The 22,263-nt window shown below is 52.9% G+C and overlaps 2 protein-coding genes across 2 annotated transcripts in view; both read right to left on the bottom strand.

Moving 5' to 3' along the window:
* Positions 1-17,213, bottom strand: part of LOC104864651 (membrane metallo-endopeptidase-like 1) — a 28,776-nt gene extending 11,563 nt beyond the window's left edge. Inside the window, 5 exon segments of the mRNA XM_033767570.1 lie at positions 287-382; positions 1,511-1,591; positions 1,789-1,950; positions 14,728-14,884; positions 17,083-17,213. Coding sequence (XP_033623461.1) covers positions 287-382; positions 1,511-1,591; positions 1,789-1,950; positions 14,728-14,878 — 490 coding nt within the window. The 5' untranslated portion in view covers positions 14,879-14,884; positions 17,083-17,213.
* A 3,207-nt stretch (positions 17,214-20,420) lies between these two features.
* Positions 20,421-22,263, bottom strand: part of Ttc34 (tetratricopeptide repeat domain 34) — a 19,143-nt gene continuing 17,300 nt past the window's right edge. The window contains exon 10 of the mRNA XM_019207975.2: positions 20,421-21,497. Within this exon, the coding sequence (XP_019063520.2) occupies positions 20,970-21,497 (528 nt within the window). The 3' untranslated portion in view covers positions 20,421-20,969. The remainder of the gene's footprint in view (positions 21,498-22,263) is intronic.

Genomic DNA, 22,263 nt, shown 5'->3' with positions numbered 1-22,263 from the left:
TGCACCAGGGCCTTGGAGTCCAGGGGTTTAGGAGGGACCTGTTACTGTGAACCCATCACAGCAGCACCAATGGCTCAGCCTGGGGCTGGAGTTGGCTCCTGCCACCCTCAGCTTGGCTCTGGCAGGGATGAGCCTTTTGGGTCTTCCTGGGCTCCTTGAGTTTTGGTACCCAGAAGCGTTCAGGTGGCTCAAGCCAGGTGGGCTGTCTCTGCTGCATGGCCTGGGACCCTGGAGCCTTAGGGCCTGCAGCCACCTGTGTGCAGGCTACCACCAGTCCTGGCTTTACCTATGGTTTCGTTCCACTTGTCCATGGCCACTGGCCAGCCTCCCACCACTGCCAAGATGTCCAGCAGAGGCTGAGAGTCCCGCTTCTCTATCACACCTGAGAAGGAGGGTAGTGGTCACTTGCTAGGCCCAGGGGGGCCATGTGCCACACTTCTAATAGGAACCAAAGCACTGGGAATCGGCCCTGCGTGTACCACACCCACACATGTCCATGTGTACATTTACACAAACACGCATGGAGGCCTATAATACAACACACCCACACAGGGTACACTGTACAAGCTCATGTGCATACCTGCATATGCACAATACACATAAACACAAGCCTGACACAACACACACACAGACATATGTAAGTACGTACACATGTGCCGCCTCAGTTTGGATCAGAAATGCTCCCTAAGAGGCTCATGTATCCAGGGGGTGCTTCTGGAAGATGATTGGACCCTGGGGGGCTGCACTTATGGATGGAGTGGCACATGGACAAGTGCACAAGGGAGTGAGTTGGAGGAAGGGGCCTGGTGGGAGGAAGTGGGAGACTGGGGCATGACCTGGAAGGACCTGTCTTATCCCCACCCTTTCTGCTCCCTCCGGCTCTTTCCCTTCCTCTCTGCTTCCTGGATACCATGAAGTGAGCAGATTTTCTCTGCTGTGCCCTTCTGCCATAATCTTCCCCACCGTGGACCAAAATCTCTGAACTGTGACCCAAAACAAACCTCTCCCCCTTTGTTTTTCTCAGACATGTGGCCACAGAGATGAAAAGTACTCTCTCTCTCTCTCTCTCTCTCTCTCTCTCTCTCACACACACACACACACACCATAGCATGCACAGATATCCACATATCCTCATGCACATCCAAGTGCACCTACATACAACACACGCACAAAACACACACACACACACACACACCATAGCATGCACAGATATCCACATATCCTCATGCACATCCAAGTGCACCTACATACAACACACGCACAATGTAACATACATGTGACACATATGTACACATGCACACACACGTTCATGAATGTCCTGGGCTCCTGCTTCCTGCTGCTTCTACTGGCTTCTCGCTGCCCAGACAGAGCCTGGCCTGGGTGTGAGGTCTTGGGCAGCTGGAATCCACCTGCACCAGTAGGCAGGCTGGCTCTGTGGCCAGGTGGGAGCACTGCACACAGACGCTCAGGCTGGTCTGGGCGGCACCCTCCCACCCCGTGCCTCACTCACTTTGGTTCATGCAGGAGCGGTACAGCAGCTTAGCCTTCTCCATGGCTGGCCGGGACTTGGCGGTGGAATTCTCCAGCACCCCTGTGGGCAGAGGCCGGGGTGGCCACTGGGGGCCCAGGTCGGTGGTCCCTCTCTGTGGCCTCTGGGCCTGTATCCCAGGCAACCCTTCCCTTCCAGGAGCTGCATGGGCATAGCCCTGCCCACCTCAACTCCTGGTCTTCGCAGGGAACATGGCCAGCCCTGCCCCCACCCAGCCTGACCCGGGGCCCTGCCCCCACCTTTGAGGATGACCTCCATCTCATCCCGGAGGATGTCGAAAACGCTGTAGCGGGAGCTGGTCTCAGGGATGACATGACGCCGCAACCAGCCCCCACACGCGTACTGGTAGAAGTTGTTACATGGCTCTGTGGATGGGTCCATGTTTTGGAGGATCCTGGCAGCTGCTCACCCCAGGGGGTGGAAGAGGAAGAGGGCAGAGCGAGCTGCAGAAAGCCCGAGAGCCCCTCTGGGCCTCAGATGTGGTCTACCAACTTGGGAGGGCTGTGGGAGACTCAGGGCAGCTGTGTGCCCTTGGGAGAGTCCGTCACCCTCTCAAGCACAGTGGGGCTGGAAGGGGTGGGCACCCAGCTGGATTCTGGGGCCAGGGCTCCAGCTTATTAACCACAGCCTTAGGCCACTGTAGCTTCTTAGCGCCTCATTTCCCAGGACACCAGCATTCTGACCTGGGGACCAAAGTGATGGTGGGGATGGTTGCTGCCCACAGGACGTGCCTGGATCACAGTGGCCTTGCCCTGTGAGCTGCGTCTGGCCCCTGGCTGTTCCCGACAGCCCTTCATTTGTGAGAGTGCTGGTGCTTACTCACCAACCAGGGCGTGTCTTCTGTCCGGGGTGGCTGTGTCCCAGGACCCCAGAGAGATCTGAGGTTCTCAACTGACTGCTCTGGGCTGGGGTGGCTGGGCTGGACTCCCCTCCCACACAGGACTTCCACCCAGGACCCCTCCCCCTGCCAGGAGCCCCACCCAGGGAACAACCCCCAGGCCCCGGCCTTCTCTGCTTGACTCAGTCCCATCCCCTCTGAGGAGGGGACCGGGTAGAAAGCAGCATCCCAGACCCCAGCCAGCAAGGGCAGAAAATCATGCTGAGTTCCCCACCGTCTCTCCCTCCCACTGCTCTAATATCTGCAAAGAGCAGTCTGGGCCCCAGTGTTAGATTCCTGGGAGAAGTTCCTGACTGTTGGCCTTTCCTTTGGCAGCCACAGGAACATGCTGAGGGGAGGACAGGTGGCCAACAGGGGACAGAGTTTGGGTGGCTGCTTGGCCCTCGGCAGGGCTGCCGCAGGGAGAGGATTTACTTGCCACCACACAACCAGAGCTGGTAAAGACCTTGTCCTCCGAAACCGGCTCCCGGGGGGCTGTGGGGAGACAGAGTGAGGGCAAGGAGGGCGGGCCACAGCCTGGTGGGCAGGGGGGTGCTCAACTTGGATGGCAGGGCCTAGCCCTGGTATGTGGGACCACAGGTGGCTGGACAGGGGCCTCAACTCCACCCTTCTTCTTGGACTATCTAAGCACAGCCTGGCCCCCCAGCGTGGAGTCTTGGGGGACTCTGAGTCCCATCTTACTTACCATCTGCCTCCACTAACCCTACAGTGGCCAGGCCTTGAGGACTGAGGCTGCCTATGCCCTCCCACCAGGGTCCATTTCCTCCTGGCACTGCCCCACTCTGCCCTCACCCTGCCTGCTATTTGGAGTCTTGCCCAGCAAGCACCCACTCTGCATCCGGCAGGTGCTCGGGCTGGCATCCCTGCCCGGACCTTCTGCCCCATACCCCTCTTGAACACACAGAGAGCTCCCTGTCCCTCCATGGAACCTCCCCAGGCCTAGTGGCCAAGTCCCCCTCCTTGGGCTGCCTGGCAGGGAGGCAAGGGCTACCTCGGGGTTCTCGGTTTACAATGGTCCTCTCTTCCTGTAAGGAGCACAGCCGGCTAGTAAAGGGGGGAAGCTGCTTCCCTGGGGAGAGACACAGCACTCAGCTCACTTGAGGGCCCTTGGGGACTCCCTGGGACAGCATGGGGCTCCCTACAGCACTGGGTGCTGTTCCCCACCCCATGGCCAGGCTGGTCACCAGGGAACACTGGCACCGGACAGCAGACCTCAGGGTCCTGCTCTGTCGGCTGCCTGCTGGGCATGAGCATCAGGCTAAGGGGGCCTTGGCTTGCCCATCTGCCAGGGCCAGGGCCCCCCAGGTTGGCAGCTCCTGGTGTCCCTCCAGGGCACCCTCCAGGTGTCCCTCTCTTGGAGGGAGAAACAAGGTCTTCCCAAGGAGATGATCCCTGCAATCTCGACGTTGCTGAAGGTTCCAGGCTACCCTTCTCATCCCTCTGCATCAGGTCTTCTGGGGCAAGTTATCAGCTGCCTGGAGAGGTCTGTGGGACACAGGAGGAACTCCAGGAGAGGAAAGAAAAGCTGGCATGCTGTCCCTCAGACCTGGCTTGTGGCCATGTTTCTCCACTCAGGAGGCACACTAGACCTCAGAGGGCCACACCTGTCGTGGAAACAGGGACTAAGACATGTGTCCCCCACTTGAAAGTGTGACAAGGGCAGAAAGGGTTTCTGCAGGCAGTGGCTGACACTATCTCTCATTGTACCAAGGTGAATGAGCTGGAGAAGCCATGGCACTAGAATTTTCAGAAACCACCCATCCAGAAAGGTCCAGGCCCTTCCCACAAAAGCAGAGGCCTCAGGTGGGTCTCAGCCCCAGTCTGGGACACCAAGATAGGCCATGAGTTGGAGGAACATTCAACCAGCTGTGCCCCCATGCAAGAGCCGGGGCAAGAGCTGGGGTTCCGAGGAGTTGGATTCTGGTGGGTGTCTAGGCCACCTGGGACTCTTTCCTATTGGACCTTCAGGGAGGTGAGGTGCTCACTTCCAGGCAGGGCAGGAAAGCTGTGAACAATCTCCCCACAGAAAGGTGGGAAAACGCTGCCCACAGCGAAGAAAACCCAGAACAGTCAATAGCAGTGGGCTTATGACAGTCCGCTGTTATAGCCACAGAGAAGTCTGTAATGGCTGTGATATGAAGTCACAGGGTCTCGCAGCAAAGGTGGCAGACATGTATCACTGCTGAGTGGTTTTACTAGATAATGGAAATGACAGGAAAGGACGGACTGGAAATACATAAGAAGTGAAAGATAAGAAAGTGAAACAAGAAGTGAAGGATTTGTGTTGTAGGTATAGCAAAGCACCGAACACCCCAAAAGAAAGGAGCAACAGCAGCAGTCTGTGTGTGAGATGTGATACAAATATATGGTAAGTGCTTACCTTTACAAATGTTACATTAAAATACACATTGCTATGAATCTGTCTCAAAACCGTCCCCTTTGCTTCAAACACGCTCGTCCCATATTCTTGTCATGTTCTGAAGCAGTTCTGGAGTCCTCTTTCCTGAGTGTTCTTTTCAAGGTGGGATTAAAAATATGGTGGGCACTACTGCTAAGCACCATCCAACAGGAGGGAGGGCCGGTACAAACACCACGCCGTGTCCTCATCCCCCTTAGTCACTGGATGGGACGCCGAGCAGCTTCTGGTTCTCCCTCAAGTCAAAATGACCAGGAAATGTAAATGTTTCAATTGATTCAGGACACTGAGGCAGCACAAAAGACACTCAGGAAAGAGGACTTGCAGAGGCAAGAGAGCCAGGTGGTGGTACATGCCTGCGATTCCAGCACTTGGGAGGCAGAGGCAGGAGGGCCTAGCAATTTGGAGGAGCTACATGGTGAGTTCAAACCCAGCCTGAACTACATAGTGAAGCCCTATCTCAATAAAAAAAAGAAAAGAAAAGAAAGTGGCAATAATGATGGGATAAGTGTGTTAGAAGTGAGGAGAAGGAGGATTATGAGGGGAATTAATAGCTATATGACTTCTATTGTAATAGATTTAAGTGGTGTACATATTCACCATATTTTTATCACATCATATAGATCAGTATAAATTATCCAAATTGAAACACAAAGGGAAGATAATTAAGCAGAACAGAGGGAAACACATACATTTAGAGCTAACATCATGGTAAGAATGGGCTGCTACCCTAAGATCGGAATAGGGCCAGGATGCTCTCCCTCACCCCTCCCGGTCAACACCACACTGGAACCCCCCCGCCAGCTCAATGAGACAAGAGGAGGGAGTGGAAGGTAAACATGAAAAAAATTACATATAAATCTAATAAAATATGTATGGGACTTAGATGTGTTAAATTATAAAGCATCAATTAAAAAAATCTCATACACGAATAAATGGAGAGAGGTTTTATGTTCATGGATTGGAAGACTAGTATTTCTAAAATGTCAATTCTTCCCAACATTGTGTATAGATTTAACAGCACTCTGATCAAGTTCCACACTGACAAACAATTCTAAAGTTTGTACAGAAAGGCAAAGATCAGAACAGCCAAGGTCATAGTGAGAAGGATGGAGTTGGAAGAATTATGCTCTATCACAAGACACTTACCGCACGGCTACAGGTCAGCAAGGATATGAAGCACTGACACAAGAGGAGGCTCATAGAAAGGAAGCAGGTCAATGGGACAGACAGGGAGCCCACAAACAGATGCACACATATAGTCCACGGATCTTGGCAAAAGTAATGCAATAGAGAAAGGAGTCTCTCCGATGGGTAACACTGGACACACAGCCGACCTAGGCACAGACCTTACACCTCACACAAAATTAGCTCAAAATGAAGCACAACATGAATACAACATACAAACCCACACAATGCCCAAAGGAAACATAAAGGAACATATATATGATCTCAGGTGTGGTTATGACCTTTAAAATGTGACACAAATAGTAGGACTCAAAAAAAAAAAAAAGAAAACAACGAATACTCAGCGTTATTAGAGTTAAGAACTTCTGCTCTGTGAGAGACCCACAAAGAGAACAAAAGGATGAGCCACAAACTGGGAGAAAAGATTTGCAAAGCATTTATCTGACAAAACACTTATCTAAAATGTGCAGAGCACTTCAAACTCAACAAGGAAACAAACAATCTGACTGGGAATGGGTAAAAGACCTGAAAGAGACACCTCCCCAGAGAAGATGCACAGTGGGAAGAGAAGCGCATGACAAGATACTAGGCATCATTTGCCACTGTGGAAGAGCAAATTCAGAACACAGTGAGATGCCAACACCTGTCTGTAGAGGGACAGTCAGTAGACAAAGACTGGAGAGGCCCATGCTGGCAAGAAGTGAAGCCAGAGTACTCTTCATTGCTCTGGGAATGCAAACACAGTGCAGTCACCACAGCAGACAGCTTTTTACAACACTAAACATAATGTGAGCCAGCAATCACTCTGTTGCATTGAGAGGGTATAGAGAGGCAAGGAAGGAGGAGCAGGCAACTCATGGGTGGTGATCAGAAACTTATGCTCAGCTCAGTGAGAATGTTGAGGGTCCATGTAGAAACACAGACACATGCATGCACACAGGTGAGTGGTCACACGCACACACTTCCTTGTTCTGCCAGCTGACAGAGACTAGAAGCTACAACAAGCCAGGAGTGGCAATGAGCATACTTGCAGGCAGATCTTGGTTTCCAATTCTAGTATCCAATAAAGGTGACCAGGGCTCCTTGGAAAAATGGTCAAGTCTACAACTGGGACAGGATGAGTACACAGGATGAGTCTGGGGTATTTTATAGTGGCAAAAAGTGAGAGAGTGCTAACGCTTTTCTCTAGAAAACCCCAAACCCATGATGATGGAGGAATGATAAGGGTCACAGAAGCCAACCAGCAGAGATCTCCCAATGGTAGAGTTGGGATATTCCTAGACAAATATAATAGTACTGGGTTATAACCAAAAATATAAAATAAGCATACATGTGTCCAAATTGATATAATCATAGAATAAATAAAGGAAAAGGAGACAAATCCCTCATACAGATGAGTTCCAAATACTACACATGGACACTCTGCCTCTAGGGGTGTGAGGATAACTTCCCCAGCCCTTGAGGGAATGCTACAGATAGAAACTTCCTCCCAAAGAGCAATGAATGCCAAGGAGGAGAAAAGCAAGTATGGAAAGCTGACAAATGCTACCTCAAGCCAGGTGATCAGGGGACATCAACAGTAAAAGTGTGTGCCTTTGATCTGTGGCCCCTGCCTAATCATAAGAACAATATCAGCAAAATCCTAACCAAGGGACATTCTACAAAGTACCTGGCCAATACTGGCAAGATCATAACAACAAAACAAGGAAAATCTGAGGAAATATGACAGCCAATAGGAGCCCAAACAGGCTTGACAACCAAATGTAACAGGAGGACGACCCAAAGGGAAAACTGGGAAGTTTGAGTAGTCTGGATTCTGTTAATGTTAATATTTCAAGACTGGTTCATTACATATGATAAAGGCTTGATATTAATATGATCTTAATAGAGGAGGCTGAATGCAGCAACATAAGAACTTTTACTATCTTTGCAATAATTTTATATACTTAAAGTTGCTCTACAATTGTACAATGTTACTTCAGAAACCTAAACAAAATGTTGGAGACTTGTGGGACAAAATCAAATCGGTTAGTATTTATGTCACTAGAGGCCCGGGGACAATTTTTGAAGAGCTCATGGCCAGGAATTTTTCAAAATTGATAAAAGACATAAACTAACGTATTCAAGACATTCAGTGTATCCCAAGCAGGATCTATACATACAACAGCACAATTACAGAACCGAGAACTAAAGACAGAGAAACTCTTAGAAGTAGACAGGAAGACACGAAAGGCACATGACATTCACAGAACAGCAGTAACAGTCATGGCTGACTTCTCATCCAAAACAATGGCAACCAGAAGATGATGGAACAAGTGATTGAAGTGATTGAGAGAAAGCCAGCAAACCATCAGCTTAGCATTCTGTGCCCCCCAAAATAGTTTAAAAAGTGAAAATGCAATAGAGACATTTTAGACAAAAGCTAAGAGCTTTGTCTCTACCAGATATGCACTACAACACATGCCAACATGTCTTCATACAGAAAGAACATGAAACCAGTTGGGACACCCAGTTTGGTGGAAAGGAATGACGAACCCCAGAAGGGACAAACAGAGGGATTAAAGTGTTGTGGGAGAGCCAGATGATGCTTCTGACCAGGGTGTCCACCAGTGTGCGTCACAGGTGTAACAGCCACTGAAACCAGGGCAGGGGGCCCATGTCTCCTGTTTCATAGCTTATGTCCTGGCCTTCCCAGATCCCACTTAGGTGGCCTCTAGCTGGAGGAGTCCTAGGCCTTATTGGGTGCTGCAGCTCACGAGTGGGCCCTTGCAGCAACAGTCTCAGTGTTGAGTTACATGAGATGGACATGTTTCCTCACATTACCCCTAACTTACAGCATCTCATTAATTATCACAGCCCTGGGGAGGTTCATCAGTGCCACTTCCCAGGTGAGAAAACTAGTGGGGGGTGGGTCAATATGGCCAAGGTCATGTCCACAGCAGGGGGCAGAATTTGCAATCAGTCCCAGAATTGTCACTGAAAATCTCTACTCTTCCAAAGTAAGAGAAGAAGCAAAGCAACAGGACCCTCTTCTTGCACAGAAAAGTTGCACAGAAGTTCCTCCAATGACAAGTATGATCAACAGGAAGCATATGGGCTGGAGATGTAGCTCAGTGGTGCTGCGCCTGCCTGGCAAGCACAAGGTTCTGAGTTCAATCTCTAGTACTGGGGGCTGGGGGGTCCTATGGTCCAGAAAGTATATCAATAGACTCTAGTGAAAGAATTTTTCTCCTTCATAGTTCAGAGAAGAGTAATATCCAACTGACATGATCTTTTTTTTTGTTCCTTTACATTCACTTAAATAACTTCTGCACTATGCCTAATTACTTTTAGACTCTCTATATTTTAAATGATAATTTTTTTGGCATTCTCCCTGAATATTTTATTTTAAAAGTTTTTTTTAAAGGTTTTCATGTTCTTTGACTTCATTAAGACCTTGATTTAGGTATTTATGTTCCCTCTCTCCCTGTTTCTCTCTCTCCCTCTCTGTGTGTCTGCTGTCCTGTCTCTGCCTCTCACTCATAAAGAAAGCTACAAAGAATTGTGATGGAAAAACTTTCCCTTCCCTGAGAATTTATGACCACAGGCCATTGTTATGCAGGTGTGTGGGTGGATTTATATGTCCTGTGGCCAAGGAAACCAACGTACAGCAGCCTAGGCTGGTAGCACCACAGGTGCCTGATGGAAACAAACACATATTCTCAGAGGAAATATTCTCAGTTCACACAACACTAGAGTCCCACAGGTTAAGCCAAATCAGACATGGATCTATGTTTATGAAAAATAAACTATGATGAAAAATAAACAGCAGAACAGAACCCAAGAGTTTCATATTTGTGAGTTATTGGCTCCAAAAGATGGCATATTGGTTCCAAATTTTGACTCCTCTCTGCATCCCTGTCTTGGTCCCAATCATTGTCCCTTCAAAGGAGCAAAGGATGTTTGGCCTGTCCCAAATGTGAGTTTCCCATGTGACTTGCTCTGGCCAACAATATGAGGCAGGACTGGTCATGTTCCAGTTGGGACCCAGGCCCTGAGAAGCTTGTGTGTTTTCACCTGTCCTCTTAAACTCCTGCCACTTCCAGGACAGAAGCACACCAAGGTCCTTGCAGGATGAAATTTCCATGGGGTAGAGCTGCTCACATGAGTCTGACCAGGGTCAGTTGGCCACACCCAACTATGGGTGTGTGTCCTGTTAAGTAACTGTAAGTCACTGGTATTGGGGTGTTTTAAGGTATCAATAGATAATTGAAGCAGAGCATACCACTGGTATGTTTAAAATATTTAAAATAGTTGAAAACAAGGACAAAGAACATTTAAAATCACATTTTTAAAATATCAGTTGTACATTCTGGGAATAAAAATTTGTGGATGTCGAGATTTACAAATGGCCACAAATAAAAAACGAATAGGTTAAGTACTAGCCATAGAGTCAGCAGATTGGAATACAGTACTAAAGAATTTTCTGGAATGCAGGACAAAGTCTGAGAGATGGAAAATATGTCATAAAAATCAAGACATGGATGTTAAGAGTGAAGAAACCTGAGCATGTAGGTCATCAGAATTTCAGGAGAAAATAGATGTGATATCTAAAAAGATGCTAGCTGAAGTTTTCTAAAATTAATAAAAGCCATTAATGATCAGATCTAGGAGTCACAAAAATCCAAACTCAATGAAAAGTAATTTCATAGCCTCATGCCTCATGATAAAAATGCAGAAGAGCAAAGACAAAAATGACTCAGAGAGGAGATCTCAGAGAGATAAGATGGTCTACCTGGTGGAAAAATGCAATTAGATTGACAGCCAACTTCTGACCAGTAGCGATGGGAGTCAGCAGACACTGAAAACAGGCCTTCAAGATAAAGAGAAAATGTAGGTCAAGTTAAACTGACTGAAAACTAAGTGATTTTAATACCCACAGATATGAAGAATTTACTGTTGGCAGGCTGTTGTACAGCAGGGATATCCAGTGCCTGAACACAAGAAAGGAAGGCTTGTGGTGGTACAGACTTGGAGGTCTTGCTCTACAAGATTCCTGGTCCCACCTGGGTGGGGCTTGTGATGGACTGAATATTTGCATCCTCCTCAAATTCAGTGTTGAAGTCCCTCCCAAATGTGAGGAGATGATAATTAAATGAGGTCATAAGGGTTGCTCCTTAATCTAGTAGGGGTGGTGTCCTTATAAGAAAAGGAAGCAACTCCTCTACTATGTGTAGACACAGTGGGAAGGCAGCTGTCTGAAAGCCATAGAGAGAGCTTCAGCTCACCAGGAACCAAAGTGACCAGCACCTTGATCTTGGCCTTCCATTCTCTAGAACTGTGAGAAGACATATTTCTGTTTGAAGTCACTCAGCCCATGACATTGTGTTAAGGCAGCCTCAGCAGATCAAGGCAAGGTGGAGGCCTGAGTTTTTAACAATAACCCCAGTTATTCTGATTGTCAGGTGAATTGGTAAGTGCCCACCCACAACCTAGAGAGGAGCTTCCCAAACTACAGATGCATCACTGGGGATCTTGCTAAATGCAGACACTGGTCCAGTAGCCCATGTAGGTCTTGTATTTCCAAAATTCTACGAAGATCTCAGATGCTCCTGACATCACTGTCCATGAACCATATTGTGAACAGCAGGCTTCAAAGTATGTGATTCAGAAAGAAAAGTTGTTTCCTATGGACTACTGGGGATGTAAGCGGTGATGAGCACAGGAACCAACTGGGAGGTGCAAAAATGAAGATTAGTATCAATTGTATCAAATGATGATGCTGTGTGGGGCAGCACCCTCTCACTCCCAGGGCCAGCAAAGCCCCTGTGATCTGCAGGAGGTCAGGAGTAAGGTTTTCTAAAGGGCGAAAGGGCAGGGATACTGAGAGCTCCACCAACATCCAGGCACACCAGGTCTGCCTATGGCTGAGACCAGCCAGGACACCAGGGAGCCCTGACTCCAGCATAAACCCAGGACCAATCAGCAGCAGCAGTCCACCACCAGAGCAGTGTATCTGTCCATCTTCTGTTGCTATAACAAAATAAAAGGGGTGGGCACTTTACAGAGAAAAGAGTTTATTCAGTTCATACTTCAGGAGGCTGAAAGCCCACTATCAGGCAGCCACATTGGTTTGGTGTCCTGGTGAAATGTGTCCAAGAGGGAGAGATGGGGCCCAGGGAGGGGCCAGTCTTGTGGTCTTATTGCAACTTCCTCATGAGGAAAGAAGCAGGGAGGAGAGAGAGATGGGGAGGAGGAGAAGGAGGAGGAGGAGGAGGAGGAGGAGGAGGAGAAGCAGAAGAGGGAAGAGGAGGGAGGAGAGGAGAGAGGAAATATTTGAAAAGATGATAACTATTTTTCAATATGAGTGAAAGACAGCAAAGTCAAAAGAATTTCAGAAAAAAGCACATTTTAGTAATGACAGTGAATGCAGATAGACAAGATCCTCCAGAGGCCAGACATCCAAACCAGCCACATGCCACTGCGAGACACACAAAGGATGAGAAACAGAAAGTTTCCAGAGAAAAGAATGTGGGACACAGAGTAAGCAAATGCCAGTGATAACTACTGTTCATGCAGGACAGATAACTTTTACAGCAAAATAGAATTTAGGGCAAAGTATGGTCAGAAAGAGTCACTCCATGATGATGTATAGAGGAAGATAGACTGATTTCATGCATCTATCTAAATAGAAAGCTGTCTTACTTTTATGAGACTGGGTTTATAATATTCATTGAAATTTGTATTCATGTAATAAAAAGTTAAACCTTAAAGAGTTAAGTTAGGTAAATTTGTGCTTGACATGGGCAATACAGGAAATTGGTAATATTTTTTATGAGTGGACATTTATAACACATAATGTATACACTGATACATTCATCCTGGGAAGTCTGTACACGTACATGTTGCAGAAAATTGGTGATTCTCTCCTGTAAGGTTTTTACACACACACACACACACACACACACACGCACACACACACACTCACATGCCTGAGCGCCCCACCCCTTTCAATATCTATGTCAGTTTTACACACACACACACACACACACACACGCACACACACACACTCACATGCCTGAGCGCCCCACCCCTTTCAATATCTGAAGGACAAAGAGCTGGAAGAACGTGAATAGAACAGAGTTGGCTGAGCTTGAGATATGGGACCCCTCCCTGTATTAGGGGCTGGGTGTGCCCCACAGCAGGGCTGTAAATCTTAAGACGGACAGGAAGCCCAGAGAATCCCCCCAGTACAGCCAGGAACCAGGGTTTCCCACACCAACACAGTTAAGCCAGAAACCAGTCATAATTTAGAAAGTTAACTAGAGCTTACCTGTGTCTACAGATTAAAAAAATTAATCTAAAGAACTTGCGAGTCAAGCGCAAACTCACAATGGAAGTGAGAAAATGCAGACATGCATAAGAACAAGCTTGCATAAAAAGCTTCCCGCCAGTGCCTCCTGGACTGAGGATGAGTCACTCCTGGGGGTCAGGGACCCTGGTGGAGGAGCCAGAGTCTGCATGGACCTGGAGGGGGCAAGGAGACCCCAGCTGCAGGAGAGTGCAGCACCAGACAGACAGACGGGACAGGTGAACAGCAGTCAGAGTCCTTGGGGAGACTTGAAGGATCCTGGGGAGCAGAGGCCAGTGGCTGGTGTGGAGTGCTTTTGTCTCCTGGGGCTGTCAGGGCCCCAGCCCTCTTCCTAGAAGCCACAGAACCAGGTGTTTTGAGCCCAGTGAGCCCCAGATAAAGGTTCCCCGCCTTGGCTCCTCAGGATAATGGGGTCTCCTCTACCCCAAAACCCTGCCCTGGTGTTGGCAGTGCCCACCTGCCCTGCAGAGACCATGTGGCCACCAGGCAGCAGCTGCACTCCTGTGGGTCCTGCCCAGGGCTGCCCATTTGGCCACGGGCAACACTTACTTTGGCTTCCCAGGAGCTGCACCTACTGTTTCCCCCAGGGAACATTCTAGGAACACAGGTCCTTGTGCCCTGCTCCTAGTCAGGCCCAGGTACATGCTTTACTGCAGCCCTGTACCTGCCCACACTCCAGGAGTACCACCACCCCAGCACTGGTGAGCACTGCGCCCAGGTGCCTGCTGCCCAGCTGGGGGTGTTCCTGAGCCCAAGGGTGCATCAGCTCCTCCACGGGGCCTTGTGGGGGGATCATGAGAAAGGAGGAGAGTGGGGAGCAGTTCCTGGGACAGTTGGGGCCACACAGGGCAGCCCTGGCCACGCGTCTGCCTTGGTGGCCCCCACCCGCCACCTGCAGTGAGCAGAGCCAGGCACAGGAGGCCTGAGATGCGGGGCCATGGGCAGGGTCACCAGGGTGCAGGATGGGTTGGAGATCCCGCCCTCTGCTGTTGGCGGGCAGGTGAGCTGGTGGAAGGGTCCCCAGTCAGGAGCATGGGCTCCTGCTGCTGGGCCAGCAGGGAACTGCAGCACTGGGCTGCAGAGACGGGCAGGGGTGGTGATGGGGCGGGGGCGACCAAGGCGTCTGGAGTCTAGCCCGCCCAGGCAGAGGGGCGGTGCGGAGCCCCAGAGGCAGCCGCACCAGCCCTCGCTGCGCGGGAGCTCTTGGGAAGGCCCGCGGCACCCTGCAGGTCAGTGTCCTTCCGTGTCCTCCTGCAGCCTGTCCCTACGGTCTGGGGCTCCTCCTGGGTGGCAGGTGGGGAGAAGCACAGGGACCCCTCACTCACTTCGGCTGTAGAGGATGCCCAGGGCCACCAGGGCGCCCGTCACCAGCAGAAGCAGGAGCAGCAGCCCTCTCTCCAGGAAGCCTTGGCGCTTCTGCCCTGCCGGGTCGGCTCTGTCCACCATGCCCACCGGGCTGTCTGGCTTCCCCATCATCAGGCTCTGGACGGAGAGTGCACAGCTGAGTGCCTGCAGGCTGAGGGCAGGATGGCAGAGCTCCCAGGCTGTGTGCCGGCTGGTGTGGGGATGCTCAGCCCCAGCATCCCCTTCCAAGGCTCACACTAGTCCTGGGCCAGTCTCCCAGTGCCCCCGGGGCGCCTGTGGAGGGGAGGAGGCCTGGCCGGTGGGCCATGGGGCAGGCTGGTCTCAAGGTCAACTTCTCTTGGGTAGCTTGCTGCTCACAGTTGGCCTACAGTGGGGCCCCAAAGGCTCTGCTCCTGTGCTGTCCTGGGGCCTCTGCAGTGGTGCTGCCCAGGCTGCCTGTGCCCTGGAGGCTCTGGACATGTGGGCCTGGGTGCTGGGTCAGGGACACTGCCCCGGAGGCAGTGAGTGTTCCTGGGCTTGCTGCCTGTCTGTCCTGATGGAGCCCAGGTACCGTGAGGGGAGCACAAAGAGGACCCGCAACCCCACAGTGGTGACCATGAGGCCCAGGAAGGGATGAGCAGGGCCTGGCAGCCTCAAAGTCCAGCCCCTGGAGTCACCTGGCTGGGGTGCAGCTTCTCGCTGTGGAGGGGACACCTTCCTGAGCCAGCTGGGCAGTGGACAGAAGGGGACACGCTGAGGACAGGCTGTGCTGTAGGCATGACATGGACCTGAGCAGGGAGGGCTACGGAGACCGAGACAGCATACTCTGAAGGCTTCCAGGTCTGTGTGCGTGTGAGTACACATGTGTGCAGGTGAGAGTGCATGTACAAGAGTGTGCGTGTGTGTGTGTGTGTGTGTGTGTGTATGCCAAGTGCGTGCTCCTGAGAGCTGTCTGGCCTGGGATATAGCTGCGCTCTCCTCATGTGCTGGCCCCAGGCTCCCCGGCCCCTATCCCAAGGGGGCTGGAGACAGAAGACCCACTTTGGGGTGGTAGCTGTGAGCCCTGTGATCCACGAGTGTCTGGGCTCTGTGATCTTACCCCATAGCTCTGGGCTTGGCCAGGGCTCTGCCCAACTCACAGGGCCTCAGGCGTTCCTCTCACCCCGTCTGGCATCACCCGCCTTGTGCCTGACTTGAAGGGCTGCGTGTTCCCTGGTCTCTTCAGGTCCCCGACAGGGTGCTGAGCAGGGCTGTGACATAGTCTTGTGTCCCCTCAGCCTCCTGGGAATGGGTGGCCTCTGGCCTCCCCTGGTCTGCAGGGCTCCCCTGCTTAGCGCCTGCAGCCATGGAACCCCAGGAAGTTCCCGAACAGGTCCTTTGCCCCAAGACAACCCCATCTCCCAGTTGCTGCTGCCAAACCCTGAAGTCACCCTGGACCCATCATACCACCCCATGCCCATCCAGCCCCGAGGCCCCAGTTCTCCCAGGTCTGCTGTCCTCTCATTTTTGCCCCCACAGCCTGCCCCAAGCCCACCCCACATGTTACAGCCTCCTAAGGGTCTGCCCCCACTTCTCCCGAGGGGCCCCTAAACAGGGGATGTTGCACCCACGCCTCCTGGAGGAGCAGCTGGAACTTGTTCTCGTCTCAGGGTGAGATGACCCTTGTGACTGCCACTGCCCTTCAGGCACCCCCTCTGCAGGCCTCTCTGTAAGGACCGTCCACCTCTAGGTCCTCTCTAAAGTCACCTTTCCTGGGGGGGGTCTTTCCTGACCTGGCTTCTGGGTACAACTGAAAAAGCCTCAGCCCCTCCTCTGCTGGGCCTCATAGTCACTGTTCTACTGGTACTGACCCGCTCCTGTTTCCTCCCCAGCTGGACTAGTGCCCACTGCCTGGGCATCCACAATCTGCCCAGGGGCTGAGACCCCAGGGGGTGTGTGAAGTGACTTGTGAGGGAGCCTCTCAGGTTGCACCGACACTGTACCTCCTTGCTTAGAATCAAACTCACTCCTGCATTCTGACAACTCCTTCAACTGCCCCGCCTTCCCATGGGGTGGACACTCCCACAGTGAAATCCTTTAAATGGAGCCAGCTGACCCAGGCCAGAGCCAGTAGGGCAGTGCGCAGACTTCATGTGGTAATCCTGAACCCTGGCAGCCAAGGTCCCATGGCCCGGAGATGGCACAGGCATCTCTCTGGGCTGTTGTGCAGGGAAACAGACAGGTGAGCCACCTGGGAAGTGTCGGGTCTGTGAGAAGTGGACTGGCCTCCAGTAGGGTGTCCTCAAGGTGCTGCCCAGGAAAGCAGGCCAGACAGCCACACACTCAGCAAACCTTACCCTTCCGTCACTTGGGAGCGGTCACCACCCACAGCAGGTCCCTGAAGGCTGGGTTGGGGGGTCCTGGAGTTGGGGTGTGCTGACCAAGGGGTGGGTTCCTGTCTAGGAGAGCAGCAGAGGGAGGTGGGGCCGCACTGCTTCCGGCCTGCTTTGTGATGCCTGGAGGCAGCCACACCCTCAGTCAGGAGTTCCGTGGTGGTGGGGGGGCGGTCCTGTCCTGGTCCACCCCACCCACCTGGCTGGGAGATGTCGGTAAGGGGCACCACAGGCCCTGGCCAGGTGTCCTCCCCCTTCCACTGCACTGTGGTGGCCTGGGGCCTTTCCAGGTGGAGAGGAGACTCCTGCTCACAATGGGGCAAGCAGGGCTGCAGGTTGTCCCCACCCGGGGGCACCCAGGCTTCCCAGCTCATGATCCAGACCCAGTCTTGATGGGGTGTAGGTCTGAGCAGAGCAGGCCCACCCAGAAACCCAGGGGCACCCTTCTCCGGTCCCATCTTGGTTGTTTCTGATCTGTCCCCTGCCCCGCATTTCCTCCTTCCTTTGCCTGGGGCCTGGCTCTGCAAGAGGGCTGGGTGGCACCAGGCCACAGAACCAGGCATCATGGGGCAAACAGCGCCCATGTCAGAAGCTTCCATGCTATGGTCAGGGGACTTCTGAGGATGGGCCTCAAACTGGCCCTCACTTTCTAGGGGACTGAGCCTGGGCCCAGCTGGGCTGGCTGGGGTCCCTTCCCTGGACCCTGAGCCTCCCGGCCTGGGACCCAGATGCCAGCCCATCTCTGAGCCCACTTTCCCTCCCCAAGCTGGGGGCTTCCCGGGTCCTGGGCCCTCCCCTCGGGTAGACGTGGACCAGAGGCCGGGAGTCCTGGCCTGGCACCCAGCAGCCCAGCGAAGCTGGGAGAGCAGGCTGCAGAGCCCAGCCCTGTGCTCTGTGTGTGTGTGCAGCACACGCAAACACACCCACCGTCCCAGGACTGCGGCCCAGCACACTGAGGGCAGGTTCTAATCCTTTCACTGAGGGGAGGTCAAGAGCCTGTGCGCCCGATGGGGTAGTAGCTGTACAGTGTGGAGAGCTTCGGCCCAGGGGTCCAAGGAGGTGGCCATGGTGGAGAGAGGGGACGCCCCACCTCCCCTCAGTGCCAGGACCAGTGCCAGATCCTTGCCCTGGCTTCCTGCAGCCTCAGTGCTGAGACTTCGAGTGGCCTGCAGGCTTCCTCCTGCCTCAAGTGGGATTCTAATGTGGGCCGTGAACTCATCCCGGCCAAGTTCTCTTGAGAAGTTGGGGTGTTGATTTGGAAGGAATGGGACCCTGAAATATGGAACAGGGGTGTCTTGTTGGCTGAGACGAAGCTGAGGATTCCAAATTCCTGGACTCTGAGCTCCTGGTGGAGGCAGTGTGTTCCCAAGTCAGAGGGCACGACCTTTCCCAAACCTTCAACACACCTGGGCCAGGTGCCAAGGAGGCCCTGCCCATCCTCCACGGCCACCTTGGTGGTGGTGGACCTGGAATGAAGGCAGGCTTGTTAACGTGGTGGCCTGCAGTTCGGTCTGAGCTCAGTGATCAGCACTGTCCTTGGCTGGGAAATCTAGATGCCATGGGGCCACAGTTAGCGAGGCAGAGGAAAGAACTGAATCCAGGGCTACTGTCGTTGCACACGTGGGCTGGTTCCTGGACCTCCAGCAGAGACCTGGGGTCAGGCTGCGCTTCCCAGGGAGTGGGGTGGAACTGCAGAGCATGAGCCACTGGACCCGGCCCTGAGGTGGACCCCAGACAGTGCACTCTTGTCCAGGACCCTTCCACTGAGTTTGGAGGAGCTGTGGCTGCATGACCTGCACAGGCCCAGGGCGGGCAAGCCCAGCTGGACCCAGAGGGGAGGGTGCTATGTAGCGAAGCCTCTGTTCCTGTCCTCAGGTGCCTGGTCCGCAGGCAGAACACAGGAGGTAGGCGGGGCCATTTGGCCCACTGTGTCCAGCTACCACTGGGTGGCTCATCGGTGACAGAAATGTCTTCTTTACTACTGTGGGGGCTAAGGGGATCTGGCAACAAGGCTGGCATGGCAGGAAGTGCAGCCTGGGTCATAGTCAGTGCCTTCCCACTGTGTCCCTATGCTGTGGAGCGGGAAAAAGTCTCTCTGGGTTTTTGTTTGGGATCCTAGAGATCAAACCCTCACACACCCTCACACACACACACTAGTCAAGTACCCCTGAGCTATGCCCTCAGGCCATTTTTATTTTGAGATAGAGTTTCCCAGGCTGGCTGTGAACTTGAAATCTTGCCTCAGCCTCCTGCATAGCTGGGATTACAGGCTGAAGCACCATGCCCATTTCTCTGGGTTCTCACAAAGGCATAAACCCCATTCTTTAGGTCCTGAACACCTCGCAAAAGCCTCACAGCCTAATACCATCCCGGTGAGGGTGAGAATCCAATATGAATTTTGGGGGCCACAGGAAGGTGCCAGGTGGGCAAGGCTGACCCAGGGTCCTTGCAAGGTGAGCTGGACAGCACTGCTGTCCCTAGGGGCCAGGAAATGCCAGTGGGCCGGGAGAGGCGGGGAGGCCCTGGAGGTGACTCAGCTGGTGCGACCAGCTCCCCGATCTCCCTGCGTGGACCAACAGGGCAGGAAGCCCCCGGTGGGAGGGCATGAAGGGCACCCCCTGGGGACACAGGCGCTGTCTCTGCCCCTCCTGCAGCTCAGGGGACTGCTAGGAAGGACAGGGCCAGGATTTCTGAACACACTGGCAGGAAGCACAACTGCCAGGGAAATTTTTTTTTCTTTTTATTGAGTTTATTGGTACAATCTAGGTATACAATACAATTACATTCATTATTGGGATTCTGAACCTTTACATAATAGGTCTTGATTCTCATTTTTTCCCCTTCTCCCTGCCCTCCCTTCACCCCCTCCTCCCCTCCCCATTTACAAACACTTTATTTCCATTTTTTCAGTTTCTCATAGTTTTTTCCTCTCCCTTATTACCTTTCCCCCACCCTTCCCACTTTCCCTACACCTTTAGCCCTTTACTTCCTATTTCACATTATTAATTATCTCATTAGGATCCTGTGTACTATTATAGTTTTTCACACCAAAGAAACTATTCAGTATTTCAGTTAAAGAACTCTCTGTATGAACATTAAAAATAGGGAATCCTAAAATAAAACTAAAAAGGAAAGTAAAAGAGAAAAGGCAATGATGTAGCATTAAAATAATCCTTAATTCTGGAGATGAAAATGGTCCCTGAACATATTTAAATTGCTTCTCGCTCTTATAGTCTTATCTTATTCTTTTTTCATTATTTAGAGAATACTTTATTAGTTTCTATAATCAAACCCACGTAGATACGACCTTACATATTTAGTACAATGTGTTACCCTGCCAGGGAAATTTAATCCATGGGGAGAACACATTCTGACCTGGAGGTCAGAACACAGGCCAAGCAGAAGCCTAGGTCTGTGTGGAAGGGAGGGGAATGCCTGGGGTGGACTCTTGCCTCACAGGGCCTCAGGTCAGGGCTGAGTCAAAGGCAGTTTTGTGACCAGAGGGCCCACGTGGGCTGGCACATCTTCCCCAGAGCTACAGGGACTGCCCTGGATGCCACCGAACCTGCAGGGCCCCCAGGCTGGGTCCAGACCCCATCAGCTTCAAGGCCTGGGCCAAGGCACAACTGCGGGGTGAGGCTGCCCACTGTGGTGGGGGCTGATGTCAGCCGGGCAGGGCTCTCTCCATCAGGAAGCTCTCCCTTTCTCCCCTTAATTCCTCCGGAAAAGGCTGTCAATGCCAGCTGTGTTAGGGCTAGAGGGGGACAGGTGGAGAGGGCACCTCAGTGATCTGGGAGCCAGTGCACCCCAATATGAGAAAGACAGGGGCCCTGTGGTCAGGCCTGGCTGTGTCAGTGCAGCCTGCAGCCAGAGGACGCTTCTTTCTGGGTTCTTGCCTTCAGCTTCTTCAGCCCACAGTGGTTAGGATCCACCAGGAGGCCACTCTGGGCCGCTGTCCAGGCCTCTTCGTAGCGCTGTTTCTCTAGGCAGCGCTGCCCAAAATGCAGGAACGCTTGGGCAACAGGGGCCGGGCCTGGCCGCTCCCACAGGCTGTGCTGAGCTAGAGCAGGTGATAGCTCCAGGGCCCGGGCAAAGGCCTCTGCAGCTCCCTCCACGTCCCTCAGGCCCAGCAGCAGGCGACCCCTGGAGCAGAAGTCCTCTGTTCGTCCCTGGAGGTCACTGTCCCCGGCACCCTCCTGCAGCACGCGGTCCAGGTCCCCAAGGGCCCGGCCAAACTGCTGCAGCTCACCCAAGCAGCTGGCCCGCAGACGCAGGTGACAGCTAAGGCTGCCCCCAGCTAGGACAGCCAGTGAGCAGTATCCCAACGCCTGTCCAGGCTGCCCTGTGTCTAGGAGTGTGCTGGCTTTCTGGGCCGCGGCCTGCACAGAGGACATGGAGGGAGGGAGCAGTGTCATCCCAGGGCAGCGGCCCCTCAGCCACAGAACCCCTCTGCCCAGCCAGTCTCCGCTTCCACCCTCCAAGGCTGCGGGGCCCTGGGATGGCACCAAGCTCGCCTCTGCTCAGCATGGTCCGGGTGCCTCTCACTGCCCTAAAGTTGGGCGTGGGGTGCAGCTCTGCACTAAGGGTTTCTCCTCATTGCTAACCCTAGCGACACTCTCTCCTTGGCTCTCCCTGGGGTTCCTCAGCAGCCACAGACCCAGATGGGCTGTGATGGACTCCTCCCGGTAGGCTACACTGGGCCCAGGAAGGTGCTGGGGGTGTTAGCGCCCAGTGCGGGCGATGGTGGGCGTGGAGAATAATCGAGACCTCCAAAGACAGACCCTCCCCGGGGCGGACACGCCCACCGGCTGGAGAGGGGCTCTGGCCGCGCAGGCGCAGAGTGGCAGTGCTGGAAGCGGGACGCGATCATTTTCGGTTCGCTTCCGGTTTGGCCCACGTAGCTTGGCAACGGAGCTTTACCCACATGGGCTCCCGGACTTCCGGTCAGCCATCTCTCTGGGGATTCCGTCCCCACCCTGCCTAACCAGCTGACCCTCGAGCTCCGAATCCCCCACCAGCATGCACTAGAATTCTGAGACCGCAGCCCAACGCACCCAGCCTCTCCCCTACCTCCGACGTCCCGGTCTAGCCGGTACCCCAGCTCTGAATCCCCGGCCCAGCCAGCACCCCCTGCCAGGGCTCCGA

Source organism: Fukomys damarensis, unplaced genomic scaffold (genome assembly GCF_012274545.1).
Source record: "Fukomys damarensis isolate Sample0158 unplaced genomic scaffold, DMR_v1.0_HiC HiC_scaffold_23, whole genome shotgun sequence".
Lineage (NCBI taxonomy): Eukaryota > Metazoa > Chordata > Mammalia > Rodentia > Bathyergidae > Fukomys > Fukomys damarensis.
The sequence above is the reverse complement of the archived record's forward strand: the minus strand, read 5'-3'. Positions and strand labels throughout refer to the sequence as shown.